Source organism: Piliocolobus tephrosceles, chromosome 4 (genome assembly GCF_002776525.5).
Source record: "Piliocolobus tephrosceles isolate RC106 chromosome 4, ASM277652v3, whole genome shotgun sequence".
Classification (NCBI taxonomy): Eukaryota; Metazoa; Chordata; class Mammalia; order Primates; family Cercopithecidae; genus Piliocolobus; species Piliocolobus tephrosceles.
Window position 1 is genome coordinate 133,422,789 of NC_045437.1, and position 20,734 is coordinate 133,443,522.

The 20,734-nt window shown below is 43.2% G+C and overlaps 1 protein-coding gene across 1 annotated transcript in view; it reads right to left on the bottom strand.

The window, feature by feature from the left end:
- Positions 1-20,734, bottom strand: part of ITK (IL2 inducible T cell kinase) — a 74,022-nt gene that overhangs the window by 30,828 nt on the left and 22,460 nt on the right. Inside the window, exons 2-6 of the mRNA XM_023218791.2 lie at positions 15,548-15,652; positions 13,405-13,486; positions 10,421-10,549; positions 6,817-6,857; positions 1,661-1,812 (exon numbers count right to left, since the gene is read on the bottom strand). Of these exons, the coding sequence (XP_023074559.1) occupies positions 1,661-1,812; positions 6,817-6,857; positions 10,421-10,549; positions 13,405-13,486; positions 15,548-15,652 (509 nt within the window). The remainder of the gene's footprint in view (positions 1-1,660; positions 1,813-6,816; positions 6,858-10,420; positions 10,550-13,404; positions 13,487-15,547; positions 15,653-20,734) is intronic.

Here is a 20,734-nt window from a genome sequence, read left to right on the forward strand (position 1 = left end):
TAATTCTTCTGCCTCACCCTCCCGAGTAGCTGGAATCACAGGCTCCTGCCACCACACCCAGCTAATTTTTTGTATTTTTAGTAGAGATGGGGTTTCACCGTTTTGGCCAGGTTGGTCTTGAACCCCTGACGTCAGGTAATCAGCCCGCCTTGGCCTCCCAAAGTGCTGGGATTACAGGAGTGAGCCACTGCACCCGGCCTATGCAACTATTTTAAAAATGAGGTAGATTTGCATGTACTGGTATGAAAAGATCTTCAATGTGTATTAATATCATTAAAAATTAAAAGCAAGATGCAGAACAGAATGGATCAACTTGGTACAAGCGAAAAAAGGATGCATTTGCATAGGTATAATTTTTGTTTATGATACACAAGAAGGTATTAATAGTGATCCTTTTTTTTTTTTTTTGAGACAGAGTCTCACTCTGTCACTCAGGCTGGAGTCAAGTGGCACCATCTCGACCCACTGCAACCTCTGCCTCCTGGGTTCAAGTGATTTCCATGCTTCAGCCAGTGGAGTAGCTGGGATTACAGGTGTGCACCACACCTGGCTAATTTTTGTATTTTTAGTAGAGACAGGGTTTTACCACATTGGCCAGGCTGGTCTCAAACTCCTGGCCTCAAGTGATACACTCGCCTTGGCCTCCCAAACTGCTGGAATTAGAGGCGTGAGCCACCGTGCCTAGCTGAATAGTGATTACTTTTGGACTTGATGCGGGGGCAAATGGAGGGTGGCTTATTTTTTATGTCTATTTCTCTCTACTGTTAGTTAAGTAAAATGTTGACATAAATGATCCATATGTTGCAATGACAGTTTTCTTTTTTATATTTTAAAATTATAATAACCTCATACTTTGGAAACATTTAAACCCTTAATATTAAGATACAAAGATGTTCGTTGCAGTGTTGTTAATATTTGCAAAATATTGGAGATAACCTAAGTGTTCAACAAGGGAATTTGCTAATTTAGAGTACATTTATGGCTGGATTGATGCAACCATTGAACTCATATTCTGGAAAATATTCCAGAGCATGGGTTAATACATCTGATATACTAAGAGAAAAAAAAAAATAAAACCTTAAAAGGCAGTGTGAATCTCATGCTCGGTATTTTTTTCATTCAAAAGTCGCATAGTGGGAAAGTGGTATTTGTACAACCTTATTTTCTCCCTGAGTCAAGTGGATGGCTAGTTCAATGACTGTGATTGTAACTAAATCTTTAGTATCTTCTTTCTGATGCATCCTAACATAATTATCAATCTGTACCATCTCTACACACACCTTTTCTTTCCACCAAAAATAAGCACTTTCTAATGGGATGTACCTTCAGCCTCACTTAACACTCAAGAACAATAACACTTTACAGAATAAATTGCCAAGCTCCCAAATTGTAGATGTCAGTGGAAAAATCCAGGGTTTTTTTGAGAAGAGTTTGGGTCTGGAGTGAGTGAGATGGGGTGCAGGGAGCAAGCATAGCAAGTGACTGCCTCAGAGTCACTTCTGAGAAGAGGAAAAAGGAGCCTCAACTACTTCCTCTTCCTCCCTCTTCCTCCTGACTCTGCTCTCCTCTCCCACCTCAGTGCTGTGGCACACACATCATCCTGGTATTTTATTTGTTCGCACCACACCTCAGAGGGACAGCAGCCACAAAAATGCCTTACCCATTCCTGTCCTGGACTCTCCACCAGTGAATCTCAGAACTGTCCAGCAGGCAGTACTCTTCATTGCGCCGCAGTGCGAGTTCCTGAGGATCATTGGTTTGGTAGTCATACAAGGCAATGACCACAGTTTCTTCAGGTTCCCAAAGTGGTCGCTGGGGAAGAGAGACAACAAAACCAAGCAAAGACATAAAAAAGGAGGGAAAATGCCTCTTTTCATCGGGGTGTCTGGGGAGACAGTCTGCCTTCCTCTGGTTGACTTTCTTTATGAGTTAGAGTTACGGCACTGAACATGGCACAAAGACATCAGTGCTTGGAATTAATCACATTGCTCATTCTATGAGGTAAATTCTGACCACAGTGAATTCCAAGCAGCCACATGATTTTCACAAAAGTCTGCTGGTTTCTTTATCTGCACTACGTTATACGCGGCAGCCTCTCTGCCGGATGCATCATGCCCTTGGCAAAGGAGATGCAGTCAACATGAAATCTTTCAGTTTGTGCTTTACTGATATGATTTGTGGGTTTATCCAGATCTACAGAATCATAGGTTAGTGGAGCTGGAATTCCTCTAACAGATCACTTAATGCACTTTTTCATTTAGGATGAGGAAACTGAGGCCCAGATAGAGAAATGGACCTGGCCAATCTACCACTTGAATTAGCCCTAAGACTCTCTCTACTCTAGCACCTGTCTCCCTTCCTTCTCCTATGGGCTCTATTGCTGATGTCTCTGTTCCTCAGTCCCTTTCTTAGTATGACATATTGAGGACATGAAGAAAAGACCACAAAGCACACAGTCGCCAGAGTTCAGGATGGGCACACCTGCTATGGGTTAGCAGACTTTGTGAGAGTAAATGTGTGGAAAGATTGAGTTCCTCACTAGAATGTGATTTAGTGTTAGGAAGTCACAAGTTCTCTGAGTACACTGAAGCATTTGGTGGCATAAAAATACTGGAGCTGAAAAAAAAGTCTCATCACACTGAAGTAGTATGTCATCTCAACTGAGCCCAGATCGGATTTTTTTTTTTTTTTTTTAATAGAGACAGGGTCTCACTATGTTGCCCAGGCTGGTCTCAAACTCCTGGGCTCAAGTGACCCTCCTGCCTTGGCCTCCCAAAGTCCTGGGAGTACAGGCATGAGCCACTGTGCCCAGCTGCAGATTGGAATTTGAAATCTAGATATTTGTGGAGCTTGTGAGGATGTGTAAATGGGGTGCTACAGAAAAGAGTGGATGTCCTAAGGCTTTTGCTCTAACAGCTCATGGAGGGAGGAATAGTGTTCAAGGATGCTTGAAGAAGATGAAGGAGAGCTATGGCATTCATCCCACTGTAGGTCAACTCATTGGTTAATATCTGTGGAGAGAAAGATCAGAGCACGGTCCTCAAATTACGATGGTACCTTTCTGTAGGAGGCACACTGGACATGTATTTTTTTTTCTAACAATCATGCAAGCTTGGAATATGGGGATTATTTTGAATATCGCAAAGTTTGAGGTATGCTATAGGCCTTTAATGGGTGGTGGCCAAGAATGCAAAATGCTCTGTAGAGTCCCACATTCCATACAACTTTCAAATATCCTGGTAAACATTCACGTGGTGAGAAACCAGCTTATACAATAAATATAAGAACATCCTGAGCCTAGATCCTATCTGTTCCCTATCCAAAGTACTGGATTTCCCAAGAATGCAACTACCTTGTACTTTGAGGGAAGACTATACTTTGGTTCAGAAGTTTGCCAAGAGTTGTTCATCATTTTGGAAAATTATATCACAGGTGGTAATGCTGTAGTTGAGTCCCAATACCACAATTTTTATCAGTTGCATTTGAGATGTCAAATCCAATGGGATCCTACCTACAGGTGCAAGAAAATGACTATTTCATTCTGTCTTCCAGTGCAGTCATGCCCCACCATCTATACAGAAACACATATTTTATTTTTTATTTATTTATTTTTATTTATTTTTGAGATGGAAATTTTGTTATATATATAATTTTTCTTTCCTTTTTAAGTATTACAGTTAGAACAGTTATTGATTCTTTTTAAAGAGTATATGTAATACAAAAGTTAGCCAGGTGTGGTGGCACATGCCTATTGTCCCAGCAGCTGCAGAGGCTGAGGAGGGAGGATGGCTTGGACCCAAGAGACAGGTGGTTCAGTGAGCTATGATTGCACCACTGCACTCCAGCATGGGCAACAGAATGAGGCCCTGTCTCAAAACAACAACAAAAATTAATTAAATACTTTAATTTTAAAAAATTATGTATTCATATGTTATATTATTTATAAATTTCTTTTCAGGGTAACAAAAGGAGCCTTACAAAATATCCATCACTAAAAGGCAGTATTGAGTTTGATAAGGTTGGGAACCATTATTTGAGTGAGAAAATCAAGGGATGGCATTTGGAGAAACTGAGTCTGTGGGCTCAGGAAGGGTTGTTTGGGAGCCTCCATGATGTGGTGATGCATGAAGGGAATGAGGATCCTGCCTCCCGGCCACTCTGCTACAGGCCTCAGCATAACCTGACCCCCCAGGACCTCTGCTGGTCCCAGGTGGGAAGAGCTCCACTGGGCTGAGGGGCCCTTACAGAGAGCCCAGGTAGCAGTGGCAGGGATAGGGTGCCTTAGTAGGCAGCCAGCGAGAAAGGACACATGCAGACACATTCTGGTGGCCCCTCAGCAAGCCCTGGGTTGACTGGGAGGGACTGTAAGAGGAAGAGTTGAGTTCCCATGGATGCAGGGGGCCAAGAGGAATCGGAATTTGGACTTCAATGTGAAATACAACCTTGTTTGTATCCACAGGCAAGAGAGGCCTGGGATTGTCCTTTACTCTGACCATGGATATTCTCCATCTTGAACAAAATACCATCCCCTGACGCTGGAGGACTGGCCCTGCTCACAGTGTTTCTAACATAGAGCATGAGACCTGTTGGCTCAGACTAGATTAAAAACATAGTTTCTCTGTATGACAATCCGAGATGTCATTACCACGCAGGCAGCAGAACGAGAAGGTGAGGAGAGAAATGACTTCAAGGGGCTCAGATAAAAGAATCGTTGCATTGGATTTAGACATGCAGTTGAAACTAGAACAATGATTCCAAAACCCTTGTGGTCAGAACACTCAAAACAGTATCCACGATACTCCTCCAAGAAGGCTGAAAAGCCAAATGGCAGAGAGCAGGGAGAGAAGGATCAGCAGTGTATTCTGGCTTTCACCTTCATTGATACCAAAAACAAAGACACAACAGCAGCCTGGCTTAAGATGGGAGGTGTGGATTTAGGCGGGACTGTTGAGGCAACCATCTGCAAGGGAGGGCAGTAGGATTCCGAATCAGGCCTTCAAGGGGGATGGTGAAATAGTCTTCAGAAGCTCAGTGAAAGAAAAGGAGAGAGAGCTCATTCTCTGCTACAGTTTCAGTTTCTTTTCTGTTGTGAGGGAGTAGGCTGATGACAGATCTAAACACCAGGCTGGAGCTTTGAGGATTTAGAGCTTCCTTTACGGGGACGCTGCCAGTTTTGAAATGTCACCATGTTGGCTGAAGGGAAAAAAGACAGAGCTCATTCTTCAGGAAGAAGAATGAGGAAAGGGAATCAGTAAACTCTGATTAAAGAATTTGCTCTGGAATGAAGAGCGAGTACTCAAATGTGGATATTGGTCGGGCACAGTGGCTCACGCCTGTAATTCCAGCACTTTGGGAGGTCGAGGCGGGTTGATCGCCTAAAGTCAGGAGTTCAAGACCTGCCTGGCCAACAGTGGTAAAACTCTGTCTCTATTAAAAATACAAAAATTAGCTGGGCATGATGGTGAGCGCCTGTAATCCCAGCTACTCGGGAGGCTGAGGCAGGAGAATTGTTTGAACCTGGGAGGCGAAGGTTGCAGTGAGCCGAGATTGTGCCATTGCACTCCAGCCTGGGTGACAAGAGCAAGACTCCATTTCAAAAAAAAAAAAAAAAAAAGGTGGATATTGGTGTTAATATTATCATAAGGTCAGGGCCATATCCCCTACCTAAAGGTCATGATACTTTCTCCCATCTCTTTTTTTTTTTTTCATCTCCTTAACCAAATAAGCTGCCCTAGAGTAGGTACTGTGCTATCTAAGACTCGTAAGTCATTATATTATAGATCAGTGAGGAGGTTTATTAAAATGCAGATTCCTGGGCTCCTCCCCCAGCGTTTTGGACACAGCAGGTCTGGGGGTGGGGTCTAAGAATTTGTATTTCTAACATGCTCCCATGTGATACAGATGCTTCTGGTCCATGGACTATACTTTGAGAACCACCACTCGAGTTAAAGACCACCACGCCAGAAACCTTGCATCCTACTAAGTTGCTAAATGGCCTTGGAAAAGCCTTAAGACCTCTCTTGGGATTTGATTTCCCAAGCTTTACAATGAGAATAAAACTAAAACCCTCTGAAGTGGATAGAACAGATAGTAAGTTTTAAAATAGATAATAAAGGGGTGGAAGTGCTTTGTAAAATATAAAATACTAACAACTGTATGTCTCCAAAATGCTTGCATAGAGTAAGTATACACCTTTTTTTTTTTTTTTTTTTTTCTGGAGACGGGGTCTTGCTCTATCACCCGGGTTGAAGTGCAGTGGCACACAATCATGGCTCACTGCAGTCTCGACCTCCTGGGGTCAAGTGATCCTCCTACCTCAGCCTGCTGAGTAGCTGGGACCACAGGCGTGCACCACCACACCAGCTAATTTTAAAAAGTTTTTTCTAGAGATGGGGGTCTCACTTTGTTGTCCAGGCTGGTCTCGAACTCCTGGGCTCAAGCAATCCTCCCACTTTGGCCTCCCAAAGCGCTGGGATTACAAGTGTGAGCCACCATGCCAGCCACACTTTTATAGAGAGTGAGCTGCTACTATACTCCAAAGTGGTCAGGTGAATGGCCACCCAATTTGATATCAGTATTTGTTGAATAAATAAAGTGAGATGGAGATTTAGCAGCTGACTGTTTCTTTAAGTGGACAGACCCCCAAGTCAGTTGAAGCCCCAAAATACCCAATGTGTTGAGTTCTGCTGAATCGTGACAGCCTGCTGCATGCATCCAGGGTTTGAAAAATATGGGCAGAGGGGAACATGAAATAGGAACATGCCAATCAGGTAGCCTGTGGGCCGACCTGCACCCGGAGCTAGGGCTCTCACTCACCCTGTTGTCTTCAGGAGTAGGAGGAAGAGGCTTCTTTGAAGCTGAAAAGAGAAAAACAGGAAAAGAAAAAATGAGCATGAAAACCAATGGACCCAACCGGAAATGAGCAGCCAGGGGGCTTTTCTGAGAAAAAGGGCCCAGGGAAAACAACAGAAGAAAGGGGGCCAGAAGGAGCAATAAGACACAGTGAAACCCGACTTGGCCTTGTCAGAAGCTGTCTTTTATCTCCTTGGGCCTGCTGGTTTCTGATTCCCTTTTCTAGTAGACACCAGAAGCTTCCAGGAGTCCATATTCAGGGGCCCTCTCTCTCTGTATTCCCAGGAAAAACCTGACAGTGGGGTTAGACTCGCACCCTTCCCTTTAGGCATAGAGACTTCTGGGAATGTCTCTGCCACCTGCTAAGCTCAGGAGTGGGAATTGGTGACTCAGGGGGACAGTGACTCACTAGCTTCCTGACTCAGTTGTGAGCTTGAGGAGGGGGTGGTTAAGGTGGGAGGTCATTGTGCTGCTTTTTGAGTGGGCTGGAATCTACTTTAAGTTGCCTTAAGGCATCTGAATATGTGTTATTTCTGCTTCTTTCAAACTATAGCAACCCCAGCATCTCTCTGTCTTCATCTTTCTGCTTATCTCTGTTTCCATGTCTCCCTCTGTTTAGCTCTCCTCATTCTTCCCTCTTTCCTCCTTTCTCTTCTCTTTCTCTTTCTCTTGCCCTCTCTCCTTCCTCTCATCTCTTCATATTCGTCTCTCACTATTTCTCCTTTGTAGCTCTGCAAAGGCCATTCCTGGACTCAATGAATCAAATGTGTGTGGCTGTGCCTGGGGCTCTCTGTGGTACAGGAGGCACTGCACAGGCTTCAGGCTAATACAAAGACATCCTTAATAATGAGAGATGAGAAGAGAATGGGCTGCATAGGTAGGTGATGAGTTCCTCATTTCTGTAGGAGGTTGACTTGAAGTTGGACAGCCCATATCAGAGATGTGGTAGAGGAGAGTCACACATTGACACTGGAGCCCAGCCCCGTGCAGACTTGGCAAGAAAGAGTAGGCTGGGGTATTGACCTGGGTATACGATGACTAGAGAAGAAGGAAATCTCCTATAATAGGAAGCATGGCTCCCATTTAGAACTCAACTTGGAGCTGGGAGACTGGTGTTCTAACTCTGGCTTCACCAATACTAGCTGTGAGCCTTGGCCACTTCCATCCCTGGACATTCTATGACTGGTGTCTCTTTCTTCTTCCTCTGGCCTTGCTTTTCCCTTCCTTCCTTTCCATCTGTGTGGCGTTGGTATGTGGAGAGATCAGGGCCAGTTCTGGTTGAAGACACGGGTGTTACTATGGGTTGGGTGTGGCTGAGTCTGTTTTTACTCAACCGAGTCTGCTGCTTCCCAAACACACACAAGTTCTGAGGCTATATCTCGGCCTTAGATTCTTTCAACCATCAATAAGGAAGACAAGTAGACACAATTACCATTTATCGAGAACTCTGTATATCTTGGCAGCTGTACTGCTTTCCACAACACCATTGAATCTCCCAGCCTTACACGTAGCTACCTATTATCATTATCCCCATTTTGCAGGTGAGGAAATGCACTTGGAGGCTCAGAGGGGTTATCCAAAGCCCAGTGCTCATAGACCCGCACTGGCAATGTGCTCGGTACCAGGAATCCTGTGAGCCTTCACTCAGGGAGGTGACCATGAGCTGTATTCACAGTGCAGTGTGCTTCTTGAAAACTCTGCTCTCAATTGTGTAAAACTCGGATCCACGAAGTTATTTAACCAAATCAGAAGAGGGTAGAGTGAGGAGATGCTCAGAGGGGGAGATGGCAATGGGTTGCAATGCAAAAGCAAACCCATTAGCAGAGTGACTGCATGACACCCACAGCAGGACCCCAAGAGTGCTCAGGCCCTGGTTTCATGTGGGGAGCAGCTCGGCATGACCAGCCCTCCTGCACTGGAGTTCTGGTGAGTCATTCAGATGTTCCTAGCACCTCAGTCACATGTGTATCACTTGGAGGAGGGAAATATTGTGCGCCCCGAAGAGGAATAGCTGCAGCATGCATGGTACAAACTACAGAATGGAAATACTGAGTCAAAGAATTTCAGAATTGGAAAGGGGCTTAGATATTATTTCATCCTAAGCCCCTCAGAACTCCCTGCCATTTTTGAGATGAGGACACTGGGGCCCCTTGATGGCCAAGTCACTCATCTAAGGGCCCACAGTAAGGCATTGGCAGAAGTTTGGAGACCAGATCCCTGACTTTGGAAAGGGCTTTCACTCACTGAGGTAAGCCCATGCCGTTCTGTTATTATGGTGGATCCCATCCATAGAAAAATTTCCATTTCTTTTTTATTAAATATTGGCCCACATGAATATGGTCACAGGACTAATGTGGAGGATCACTTGAATATTTACCAATTTCTAAAACTTATTAAGTATTATTCTTCTGGGCCCAGGGATGGATTATTTTGAAGGGCTTTTTTCCCCAAGGCGCAGGGTGAAAAGTGGTGGTTTTTAAAGTGGTAATGAGAGGGGCTATGAATCAGGAAGCCACAGAAAACCGAGCCATGTGTTACATCCGCCTTGGGTTGCCAATTTTCAGTGTTGAATTTTAGTGCACAAAAGGAAATGATAAATGAGAAAGAGAAACTATGGCAAAAGAGGTTGAGAAGAGAGGAGCATGGCAGGAAAATAATCCACACGGTCCATCTTTCCTATGCAACAATGGATTTGCAGAGCACTTCCAGCAGTGTGACCCAGAGCATACTGAATTGCTCAAGGCAGCCCATTCCCTTAACATGACAACATCTACCCCAGATGGTTGAGAGGAACAAGAGCATAATGAATGTGCAATGCATTCGAGTGGAGTTGTACACGACTGGAGGTTAAGGTTCCAAAGTAATCACTAAAATCCAGTTGCAGCCCAGTCCTCCGGACCTGAGCCTTTAATGTCAAAGGCAAAGAAATAGCTTTTTTTTTGTTTCCACTTTGCATTTAGACTGTGGCCTTCTCCTCTCTGAGATTGTGGAGGTCAAGGGCAAGTTTGAAGAGGAGGCAAGGAGAAACCACAAAGTAAAAAGTAAAAGAAAAAGAAATTCCTCTCACCTTTAAGGCTATAGAGTTGAATTTGTGTAATTAAATATATGTGTGATATGATGCCACTGTGAGAAATAAATATTTTATATCGCTTAAGGCTGCCTCTGTAATTTAAGACTTAAATAGACCATGCCATTCAAATGCAGGTTATAGCAGGGCTCCTCAAACTGTACTGTGCACATACGTCTCCTGGGATCTTGTTAAAATGAAAATTCTGATCTAGTAGGTCATGAGTGGGGCCAGATCATTTGCATTTCTAACTAGCTCCTAGGAGATGTTGATGCTGCTGGTCCGAAGAACACACTTTAAGTGGTCAGGAGCTATAAAGACATCAGCTTTGAGATGGAAGCACCAACAGACTGGTAGAAAAGACAGATGATTCCTCTTGGAAAATTCTGAAAATGTAGAATTTTGCATTCCATTCCTGACACCCTCAATGATTGAAGGCCAAAAGCTTTTACCTTTTTATGGTCATTTCACAAAGAGTAGAAAGAATTCCCAGTCTCTTACCATTCTTGGTTGGATCATATTGGGTACAGCCTGCTGCAAGCTTCTCCAGCTGAGAACAGCACCTCCACTTCCCATCAATCCAGAAATTAGGATGATATTTAGGCACCAGATTGTTATTATTCCTTGTTTCTGAAATAGGTTGGCACCAACAGAAGAGTTATTTCCAGGTCAGTCTATCAAGGGCTACCAATTTTATACCATCTCGAGTTTAGACCTGGCTAAGTGAACCTGAATGAGTATTGTCCAGACCACTCAGAAGCATGGGTTGACCTGAGCACATAAATGCACTGTGCTGTTTACTGGGGCAGTTCATGTTACATTTAGGCATCAGCGCATCTAGGCTTGCGTCCGGCTCTGCCTTGCATTAGTTGTGTGTTCTTAGGTTGGGCAAACCCTTATCTGAGCCTGAGTTTCCCCAACTATGCAATGAGATTGTTAAACACTGGGCTCTACAAAAGTGCCTTAAGGGTAATGAGAAAGTTGAGAAGGTGGAATCACTATCCCTCCAATTCTCCTACCTTTAACCACAGCAACTTTGGTTTTTTGCCTTCTAGGTTTGTGGCTTTGAAGTAAGATTTTGGTTGCGGAAAAAAGGGGGCTCTGCTACTGAAACAAATACATACATAAGGCACAGAACAGGGTTGGGTGTAGTGGCTTATGCTTGTAATCCCAGTTCTCTGGGATGCCAAGGCAAGAGGATCTCTTAAGTTGGAGATTAGCCTAGGCAATATAATGAGACCCCTTCTCTACCAAAACACACACACACACACACACACACACACACACACACACACACAAAGAAAAAAGTTAGCTGGGCATGGTGTCACGCACCTGTAGTCCCAGCTACTCAGGAGGCTGAGGTGGAAGGATCACTTGAGCCCAATAGGTCGAGGCTGTAATGAGCCATGTTCGTGCCACTGCACTCCAGCATGGGTAACAGAGTGAGACCCTGTCTGATATAGTTTGGCTCTGTGTCCCCACCCAAATCTCATCTTGAATTGTAATCTCCATAATTCCTATGTGTTGAGGGAGAGACCAGGCCGTGGTAACTGGATCATGGGGATATTTTCCCCCATGTTGTTCTTGTGATAGTAAGTGAGTTCTCATGAGACCTGATGGTTTTATAAGTATTGGGCAAGTTCCTCCTTCTGTCATTCTCTCTCCTGCAACCTTGTGAATAAGGTGACTGCCTCCCCTTCACCTTCCACCATGATTGTAAGTTTCCTGAGGCCTCTCAGCCATACAGAACTGTGAGTTAATTAAACCTCTTTTCATTATACATTACCCACTCTTGGGCATATCTATATAGCAGTGTGAAAATGGTCTAATACACTGTCTCCTTGAATAAATAAATAAACAAACAAACCACAGAACTAGATGGCTAATCTCTAATGTTCCTTCCAGTTTTAACATCCTGTGTATGAAATCCCTTCACAGAGGGCAAATAGCCAACGATCATAGCTGGGGCCCTTTTGATAACTTTTTGTTCTTCCTTTTTTTGTTGGGGTAAGACCAGGGTCTTGCCGGTTACCCAGGCTTGGCTCACTTGGCTCACTGCAGCCTTGACCTCCCAGGCTCAGATGATTCTCCCACCTCAGCCTCCCGGGTAGCTCAGAGCACAGGCATGTGCCACCATGCCTGGCTAATGTTTTTATTTTTAGTAGAGATGAGATCTCACTATGTTGCCCAGGCTGAAGTGCAGTGGCATGAGCATGGCTCATTGTAGCATTGAACTCCTGAGCTCAAGTGATCCTCCCACCTTGGCCTCCCAAAGTGCTGGGATTACAGGTGTTGGCCACTGTACCCAGCCCATTTTGATTACTTCTTACTTTTGTGTTTGCTCTATGTCCCATGACTGTTAGAACTGTGAGCACTTTCCCATTTACCCAGCACTTGTCTGCTCATAACTCATCTGAGGCTCACAACAGCCTTGGGATAAGATACACCTTGTATTTCTATTCTCATTTTTTTTTTTTCAGATAGAGGAATTGCAACTCCAGAGATAACAAATAGTTTGCTTATCCTTAGTCCTCATAGTTTCGTAGAGGCAGATTAGTATTTGAATCCAGATCTTCTGACACATTCAGTGCTTCAGGCTAAAGAACAGTAACAGTAACATTGATCGAGTGCTTTCTTTGGGATGGGTATTGTCCTAAGTCCTCAGTCATTCAGTTCTCACAACAGCTCCATGACGGTTTTTAGTCAAAATTTATAGAGACACACGAAGGTCAAGGAATTTACTCAGGGTCACATGCTAATCATTGGCAGAGCTGGGATTTTCACCTTCATGCCTGGCTCCACATCCCATGTGCTTAAACACTACTGCCTCTAACTGTGCCATCAGGAAGGTGAGGCTTAAGAAATACCCTTACCAATGGTCTGAAACGCTTGAAAGCTAGCTGATATTTATTGCGTGCTGTCTATGGGCCAACCTAGTTCCCAGAACTTTGCTCACATCAGCTCCAAAGGCAGGTGCTGCTATCCCTTCCTTTTCTCCCTTTTAAATAAATGGGAAACTGAAGCACAGGCAATTAAGGAACTCGCCCAAGTGTACATAGCAAGTGACAGACTGGGATGTAAACCCAGGTGGTTTCACACTAGGGCCTATGCTCTGCTTCTTCATACTATACGAGGAGTTGGCAAACTTGCTCTTAAAAGGCCAGACAGTAAATATTTTAGGTTTTACCGACCATGAGACAAAATCAAGGGTCTTCTGCAGGTACTTATTTAACTATTTGAAATGAGTTATATACAAATATTGCTCAGAGTGTGGTCGGAACAGACAGCAGGCTGGATTTGGTCAGCCCTGAATGACAACAGTTATTGCCTCCTGGGCCCAGGATGAAAACGCAGAAACTTCCACCAACCCCTAAAGGGAAACCAGCCATCAGCTGCTCTCACACCACAGTCTATTCTATTGTGGAACCCAACCCTACTATAGGATCAAGGGTGTCAGTGATTCAATGGCAAAGGAGTTTAATTACCTTCTTTAAGGGCCAGCACCCAGCGCTGCCGGCTCTCACGATCTGGAGCAAACACATATAGGAGGTAGTTGTCATGCATGACCTGGAGACACACACAGAGTCCAAGGTGAGCAGTGTGCATGGAGATAGTTGACTGACAGCAGACCTACTGAGCTGAGAGTGGGGTCTCGGGTGTTTATCGTCACAGAGGCAAACATTTGGGTAATTAGAGGGCCAGTATCCTTTTTATCCAGATGTTTGGGTGCTACGAAAACACAAGGTAAGCAGTTTCCGCTGCTTGTCTCAGATTCCATGCCCCAAGAGAGCAATCGCTAACTAAAACAGCAGGAGAAAGTTCTCCTCTTGACTAGAAAGCACATTTACTTCTCATCTTAAGTTTTTAGTGATTAAAAAAATATTTCTGGCACATGAAAGAGAAAGATATGACAAATGTGTAATGAGAGTTTTGAAAACTTCTTATTTTGAAATAGTTTAAGATTCACAAGAAGTTCCAGAAATAGTACAGAGTTCCTGTGTACTTTTCACCTGCTTTTCTCCACTGATGACATCTTACATAACCACAGCACATTTTTCAAAACCAAGAAACTGTCATTGGTATCATACTGTTAACTAAACTGCAGTCTTCTTTATATTTCACCAGTTTTTAAGGCACTCATTATCATTGGGATTTTGAACAACTGAAAAATACATGCTATTCCTTTTATTTTCGGTCCTCAAAATTCCAACTCATGAGGGTCACTTTTCTAGTAGGAAAAAAGTTCTTTTCTATGCCACGTTAAAAATATACTCATCCCTCAGGTTGGCAAGCAAGAATGGTACCCTGGAATGTGCAAGGAGATATCCATGCCTTTGAAGCCAGAAGTGCCAAGATTCATATATAAGGTAAGGACTTTAAAGATACCCTCCACCAACTCTGTTCAGTAGAATTTTGGGAGGCTGAGGCGGGTCGATCACGAGGTCAGGAGTTTGAGACCAGTCTGACCAACATGGGGAAACCCTGTCTCTACTAAAAATACAAAAATTAGCCGGGTGTGGTGGCATGTGCCCATAGTTCCAGCTACTTAGGAGGCTGAGGCAGGAGAATCACTTGAACTAGGGAGGTGGAGGTTGCAGTGAGCCAGGATTGCACCACTGCACTCCAGTCTGGGCAACAGAGTGAGACTCTGTCTCAAAAAAAAAAAAAAAAAAAAAACAAAAAAACTAAAAAAGAACTTTCTGCAGTGATAGGAGCATTCTATAGCCAGTGCTGTTTCAGTACAGTAGCTGCCAGCCATGTCCGGCTATTGAACATGTGAAATGTGCCCAGTGTGACTAAGAAGCTGAATTTTTAATATCATTTAATACATTTAAATGTGAACATCCTTGTGTGGCTAGTGGCTACTGTACTAGACAGTGCATTTCCAGATAATCCTCAGATTATAAAATCTGAATCTTTGTGCCTCAGAATCTCCAAGCAATTCATACCCAGCAATTGCAATACGTTGCTTCAAATCATGAGTAAACTGCACTTAAAGCACATTAGGTTTGGGGCCCTGATAGCAGCTTTCTTTCTTTCCTCACTAATTAGGACTTCCCTTGAGGAAGAGAAGACATGAGGGAAATGGGCATGAGGAATAACCCCTTTTTAAGATTTTGTGCTTAATTTGTGTTCAGTAAGTGAAAGAATTAACAAATGTCATTGATTGAAGGAACACATATGTTTCCTAATGGGATTTGTCTAAGTTCTAACCTTGGAACAGAGAGTCGTCCCTGTCCACCCTCTCTCACAGTGACTGAGGACTTTTTTTTTTTTATTTTTATTTTTTGATGGAGTCTCACTCTGTTACCCAGGCTGGAGTGAATGGTGCGATCTTGGCTCACTGCAACCTCTGCCTCCAGGGTTCAAATGATTCTCCTGTCTCAGCCTCCCGAGTAGCTGGGATAACAGGCACCTGCCAGGATGCCCAGGTAATTTTTTGTATTTTTAGTAGAGATGGGGTTTCACCATGTTGGCCAGGCTGGTCTCGAACTCCTGACCTCGTGATTCGCCTGCCTCGGCCTCCCAAAGTGCTGGGATTACAGGCGCGAGCCACTGCACCTGGACATGACTGAGGATTTCAACCGCGGTCCAGGAAATGGGGAACTACCCACCTGATGGACTTACCTGAAATGGGTATTTATAATGGCATGGGATGCTGATGTCACTTTTCACAATCTCGACACATTTGATTCGGGACAGCTCAATGGACCCCTTGAGCGTGCGCTTCTTCTGTGGGGAGACAAGCACATTCCATTCATGTAAGAGAGAAGACAATATTTTTGTCCAGATTGCTCCAGAAATCTACTACTAGATAAGATCCACTGAGATTTAACAAATTCCAACCCTCCAAATCAAATATCCAAAACTGCCTCTTGACCCTAAGTGTGGGATAAACACTCTGAGCAGACTGCTGGGAAAACATGCCTTCAGAGTCTTCTTCTTGGTGACAGGCTTCCACTCATTGAGACACTGGGTCATGTACCCCAATGCCCTTGTGACAAATCGCAGCATCGGCAGAACTCGTAGCTGAGATGCGCAGAGAAATCCATGGACACATATGTGACACTTTTCTCTTCTCTGTGTCTATCCATGACCATATTAGCATAGCAATTGAGCTGGGGCCTGACCTGGATTGTGGTGCATACCCTTAGCGGCACCTTTTTTTTTTCTGCCTCTGCCTTCTCCATGTCCTTTAGTTATCCGCAGTTCCACAACGACACTCCCAAAGGACATTCCTGACTCTGCTCTACAACTACCTCTTCCCCATGTCCTCCCCAACCTCCCTATCAAATATTACTGGGCCTGTGTCTCATTTTCTTGGAAACTTGCTAGCTGTATTTCCCTGATAACTAATTCACATGATGGTATTTGTGATTTATAATGATGTTATGTGTTACCTATTTCTAAGGATCCTTGTGCTTGGAAAATGGATCTCAGGGGATTTGATGCCTTACCCATTGGAACAAATTCCACTGGTGGTCTATCAGACTCCAAGGAAAGATAGTTAGGAAAGTGCTTTTGGATGGAAGAAGCCTTTCACAGGTGCCTAGAATTGAGCTGCCATTGAGAATAGACTTTAATTCAGCTATGGAACCAGTTGCAAAACACGTCATTATACCCACTACCAGTCAATCCCAAAAGACACGATTCTGAATGTCATAGTTCCAAATGCTGAAATCCTGAAAGATAAAAATCCCTAAAGTCTAAGTCCCTAACGTCTAAAATCTCAAAAATCACGATTAGTGAATTTTCTGTTGTACGCAGGATAGCCTCATTATGTTAGTTGCATCATGTTAGGCAGAACTACTGCTTTATTATTGTCTTCATTTGGAAATTACGTGTGGTTTAAGATGTGTATGGGTGCCAAATCGAGGAGGCGTGGACTTGTTGACTTAATTTTAGGTGTCAAATTGACTAGATTAAGGAGTATCTAAGGCTGGACATGGTGGCTCACACCTGTAATCCTAGCACTTTGGGAGACCAACACGGGAAGATCACCTGAGATCAGGAGTTTGAGACCAGCCTAGTGAAACCCCACCTCTACTAAAAATACAAAAATTAGCTGGGTGTGGTGGCAGGCACCTTAATCCCAGCTACTCTGGAGACTGAGGTAGGAGAATCGCTTGAACCTGGGAAGCGGAGGTTGCAGTGAGTTGAGATTGTGCTACTTTACTCCAGCCTAGGCAAAAAAGTAAAATTGTATCTCCAAAAAAAAAAAAAAAAAGACATGTCTAGATACCTGATAAAGCATTATTTTGGGTGTGTCTGTGAGGGTGTTTAAAGAGTAGATTAGTATGTGTATCAGAATGGACGAGGTGGGGGAGATCTGCTATCAGTGTTGGTGGACACCATTGAATCAGCCAGGGACCCAACAAATACTGAAGGCAAATTAGTCTCTCTCTGAGAGTTGGCACAGACTTTTCTTCTGCTGTTTTTGATCCATCTCATTAAAAGACTTAGGTTGTCTATTATAGTACTTCAGATGACCATGGCTATATAACCTATTTTTTAAAAAAAAAATTTAAAGGTGAAATATATTGCATATTCGTTTTTTTGTTTTAAAAATCAACTTTATTAAAGTATAATTTACATATAATAAAATTTACCAATGTACATTTCAGTGAGTTTTGACAAATGTATACAGTAGTGTAATAACCTCCATAATTAAGATACAGGAAAAGAAATAACCAAAATCAGAGCTGAACCAAAGGAGATTGAGACACAAAAAACCATGCAAAAGATCAATGAATCCAGGAGTTGGTTTTTTTGAAAAAATTAATAGGATAGATAGGCCACTAGCTACGCTCGTAAAGAAGAAAAGAAGGAAGATCCAATTAAACATAACTAGAAATGACAATGAGGATGTTACCACTGACCCCACAGAAATACAAATAATCAGAGAGACTACTATGAACACCTCTGTGCACACATATTAGAAAACCTAGAAGAAATGAATCCATTCCTGGACAACATACACCCTCCCAAGACTGAACCAGGAAGAAATTAATTCCCTGAGCAGATCCATAACAAGCTCCAAAATTAAATCAGTAATAAATAGCCTACCACCCAAAAAAAAGCCCAGGACCAGATGGATTCACAGCTGAATTCTACCAGATGTACAAAGAAGAGCCAATATAATTCCTACTGAAGCCATGTCAAAAAATTGAGGTGAAGCGTCTCCCCCACAACTTATTCTATGAGGCCAGCATCATCCTGATACCAAAACCTGGCAGAGATACAACAAAAAAGAAAACTTCAGGCCAATATTGATGAACATTGAAGCAAAAATTCTCAACAAAATACTTGCAAACCAAATCCAGCAGCACATCAAAAAGCTAATCCAGCCAGGCGCGGTGGCTCATGCCTGTAATCCCAGTGCTTTGGGAGGCCGAGGAGGGCGGATCACTTGAGCCCAAGAATTGGAGACCAGCCTGGGCAACATGGTGAAACTCTGTTTCTACAAAAAATTGCAAAGATTAACTGGATATGGTGGTGCAAACCTCTAGTCCCAGCTTCTCGGGAGGCTGAGGTGGACAGAAGTTACAGTTAGCCAAAATCATGACACTGCACTCCAGCATGGGTGACAGAGCAAGACTGACCCCAAAAAAAAAAAAAAAAAAAAAAAGAAGCTCATCCACCATGATCAAGTAGGCTTTAGGGATGCAAGATTGGTTCAACATATGCAAATTAATAAATGTAATTCATCACATAAATAGAACTAAAGGCAAAAACCATGATTATCTCAATAGATGCAGAAAAGGCTTGCAATAAAATTCCACATCCCTTCATGTTTAAAACTCTCAGTAAACTAGATATTAAAGGAACATAACTCAAAATAATAAGAGCCATCTATGACAAACCACAGCCAACATCATACTGAATGGGCAAAAGCTGAAGGCATTCCCCTTGAATACCAGCTATTTCTTTCGGAATACAGTTTGTCTGCTCACAACTGTTATACCCATCTGACTGTCCTTAGTATATAAGTGTTTATGTTTGCAAAAAAATGTATATTATTATTGCCTATTTTATTGCACACGGTGGCCTATGAAGCATTTCGTCATGTCTTTATACGTTTCTCAAATAAATCCACTTTTAAAATGTAAGCAAATGCTTTTTAAAAAGTTTTTAGTATTATTTTTTCCAGAATTATATTTTTGGGGATTTTTATGTTTTGGATTTCAATATCTGGGACTATGGTGTTCAGGATTGTGGCTCAAACCCCATTCTACGTTATTCTTTTAAAGGAGGTAGCAAACGATGGTGAAATGAGCACAAGCTTGGAAAAGCTATGTTCAAAGTAGGTCTCTGCCTCTTACCGTAAGAGCTCTGTGACCTTGGGCAATTCATTAAACTTCCCAGAACCCTGGTTTCTACATCTGGTAAGTGGGGATAATACTTACTTTTTGAGAGTTGACTGGGGAATAAAATGGGATGATGTAAACAAATTAACTGGCTTATAACAGGTGCCCTCAATAAAAGGTACCTTCCCAATTAAAGTTAAGGAAGCCTTAACTATTGCAAGAGATTTTTGTTATATGAACGGGTTTGGTTGGTATCCAGGGACCCATTACATCATCAAATTCTCCCGAAGTGAATTCAGTCTTTACTTCCTGTTTTTGGGTCCTCAACCCGAAAGCTGATCTTTGATTTAGTAGCTGAGGAACACAACTGAGATAAAAAAAATTCAAGATGCCAGAAGCAGACCCTATCAAATACAGGAAAGCTTTGTGATGTTTGGTTTTTAGTTCTTTAAGTAGTTTATCCAGTTTTGAAAGTGCGAAATCTATTTATGTTTATTGTGACAAATAAAAACACTATAGAGGCTCAGTATGGTGGCTGATGCCTGTAATCCCAGATCTTTTTTTTTCCTCTCTTTTTTTTTGAGATGGAGTCTTGCTCTGTCGCCCAGGCTGGAGTGCAGTGGTGCGATCTCGGCTCACTGCAACCTCCGCCTCCCGGGTTCAAGCGATTCTCCTGCCTCAGCCTCTTGAGTAGCTGAGACTACAGGTGCCTGTCACCACGCCAGGCTAATTTTTTGTATTTTTAGTAGAGAGGGGGTTTCACCATGTTAGCCAGTATGGTCTGTATCTCCTGACCTCGTGGTCCACCCACCTCAGCCTCCCAAAGTGCTGGGATTATAGGCGTGAGCCACTGCGCCGGCCCCCAACTTTTTTTGTATTTTGATAGAGATGGGGTTTCACCATGTTGCCCAGGGTGGCTTGGAACTCCTGAGCGCAGGCGATCTGCCTGCCTCAGCCTCCCAAAGTGCTGGGATTACAGGCGTGAGCCAACATGCCCAGCCAGTCCCAGATCTTTGAGAGGCTGAGGTGGGAAGTCGTTTGAGCCCAGGAATTTGAGAGCAGCCTGGCCAACACAGTGAGACAATATAAAAAATTACATAAATTAGCCAAGCCTGGTGGTGTGCGCCTGTAGTCCCAGCTACTTGGGAGGGTGAAGTGGGAGAATCGCTTGGGCCCGAAGTTCCAGGCTGCAGTGAGCTGTGATAGAGCTGGTGGCATCAACCCCAGCCCGGGTGACAGAGCAAGACACTGTTTCAAACAAGCAAACAAACAAAACAAAATACTACACAAGCATGTGAAGAAAATACTTATAGTGTGTTATTATCCCACCCTTCCCCATAATCCTGAGGTAGCCAAGGTTAATCATTTGGAGTCTTTTCCCTGCACTTTTATAGAGTATATATAAAGGAAAATGAGTGTCTGCTCTACTTATCAGTCTAGAACTTGCTTTTGTAGTCTAATGCTAAATTAGGAGATTTGTCTTCAAACGTGGCTTTTGGGCTCAAAC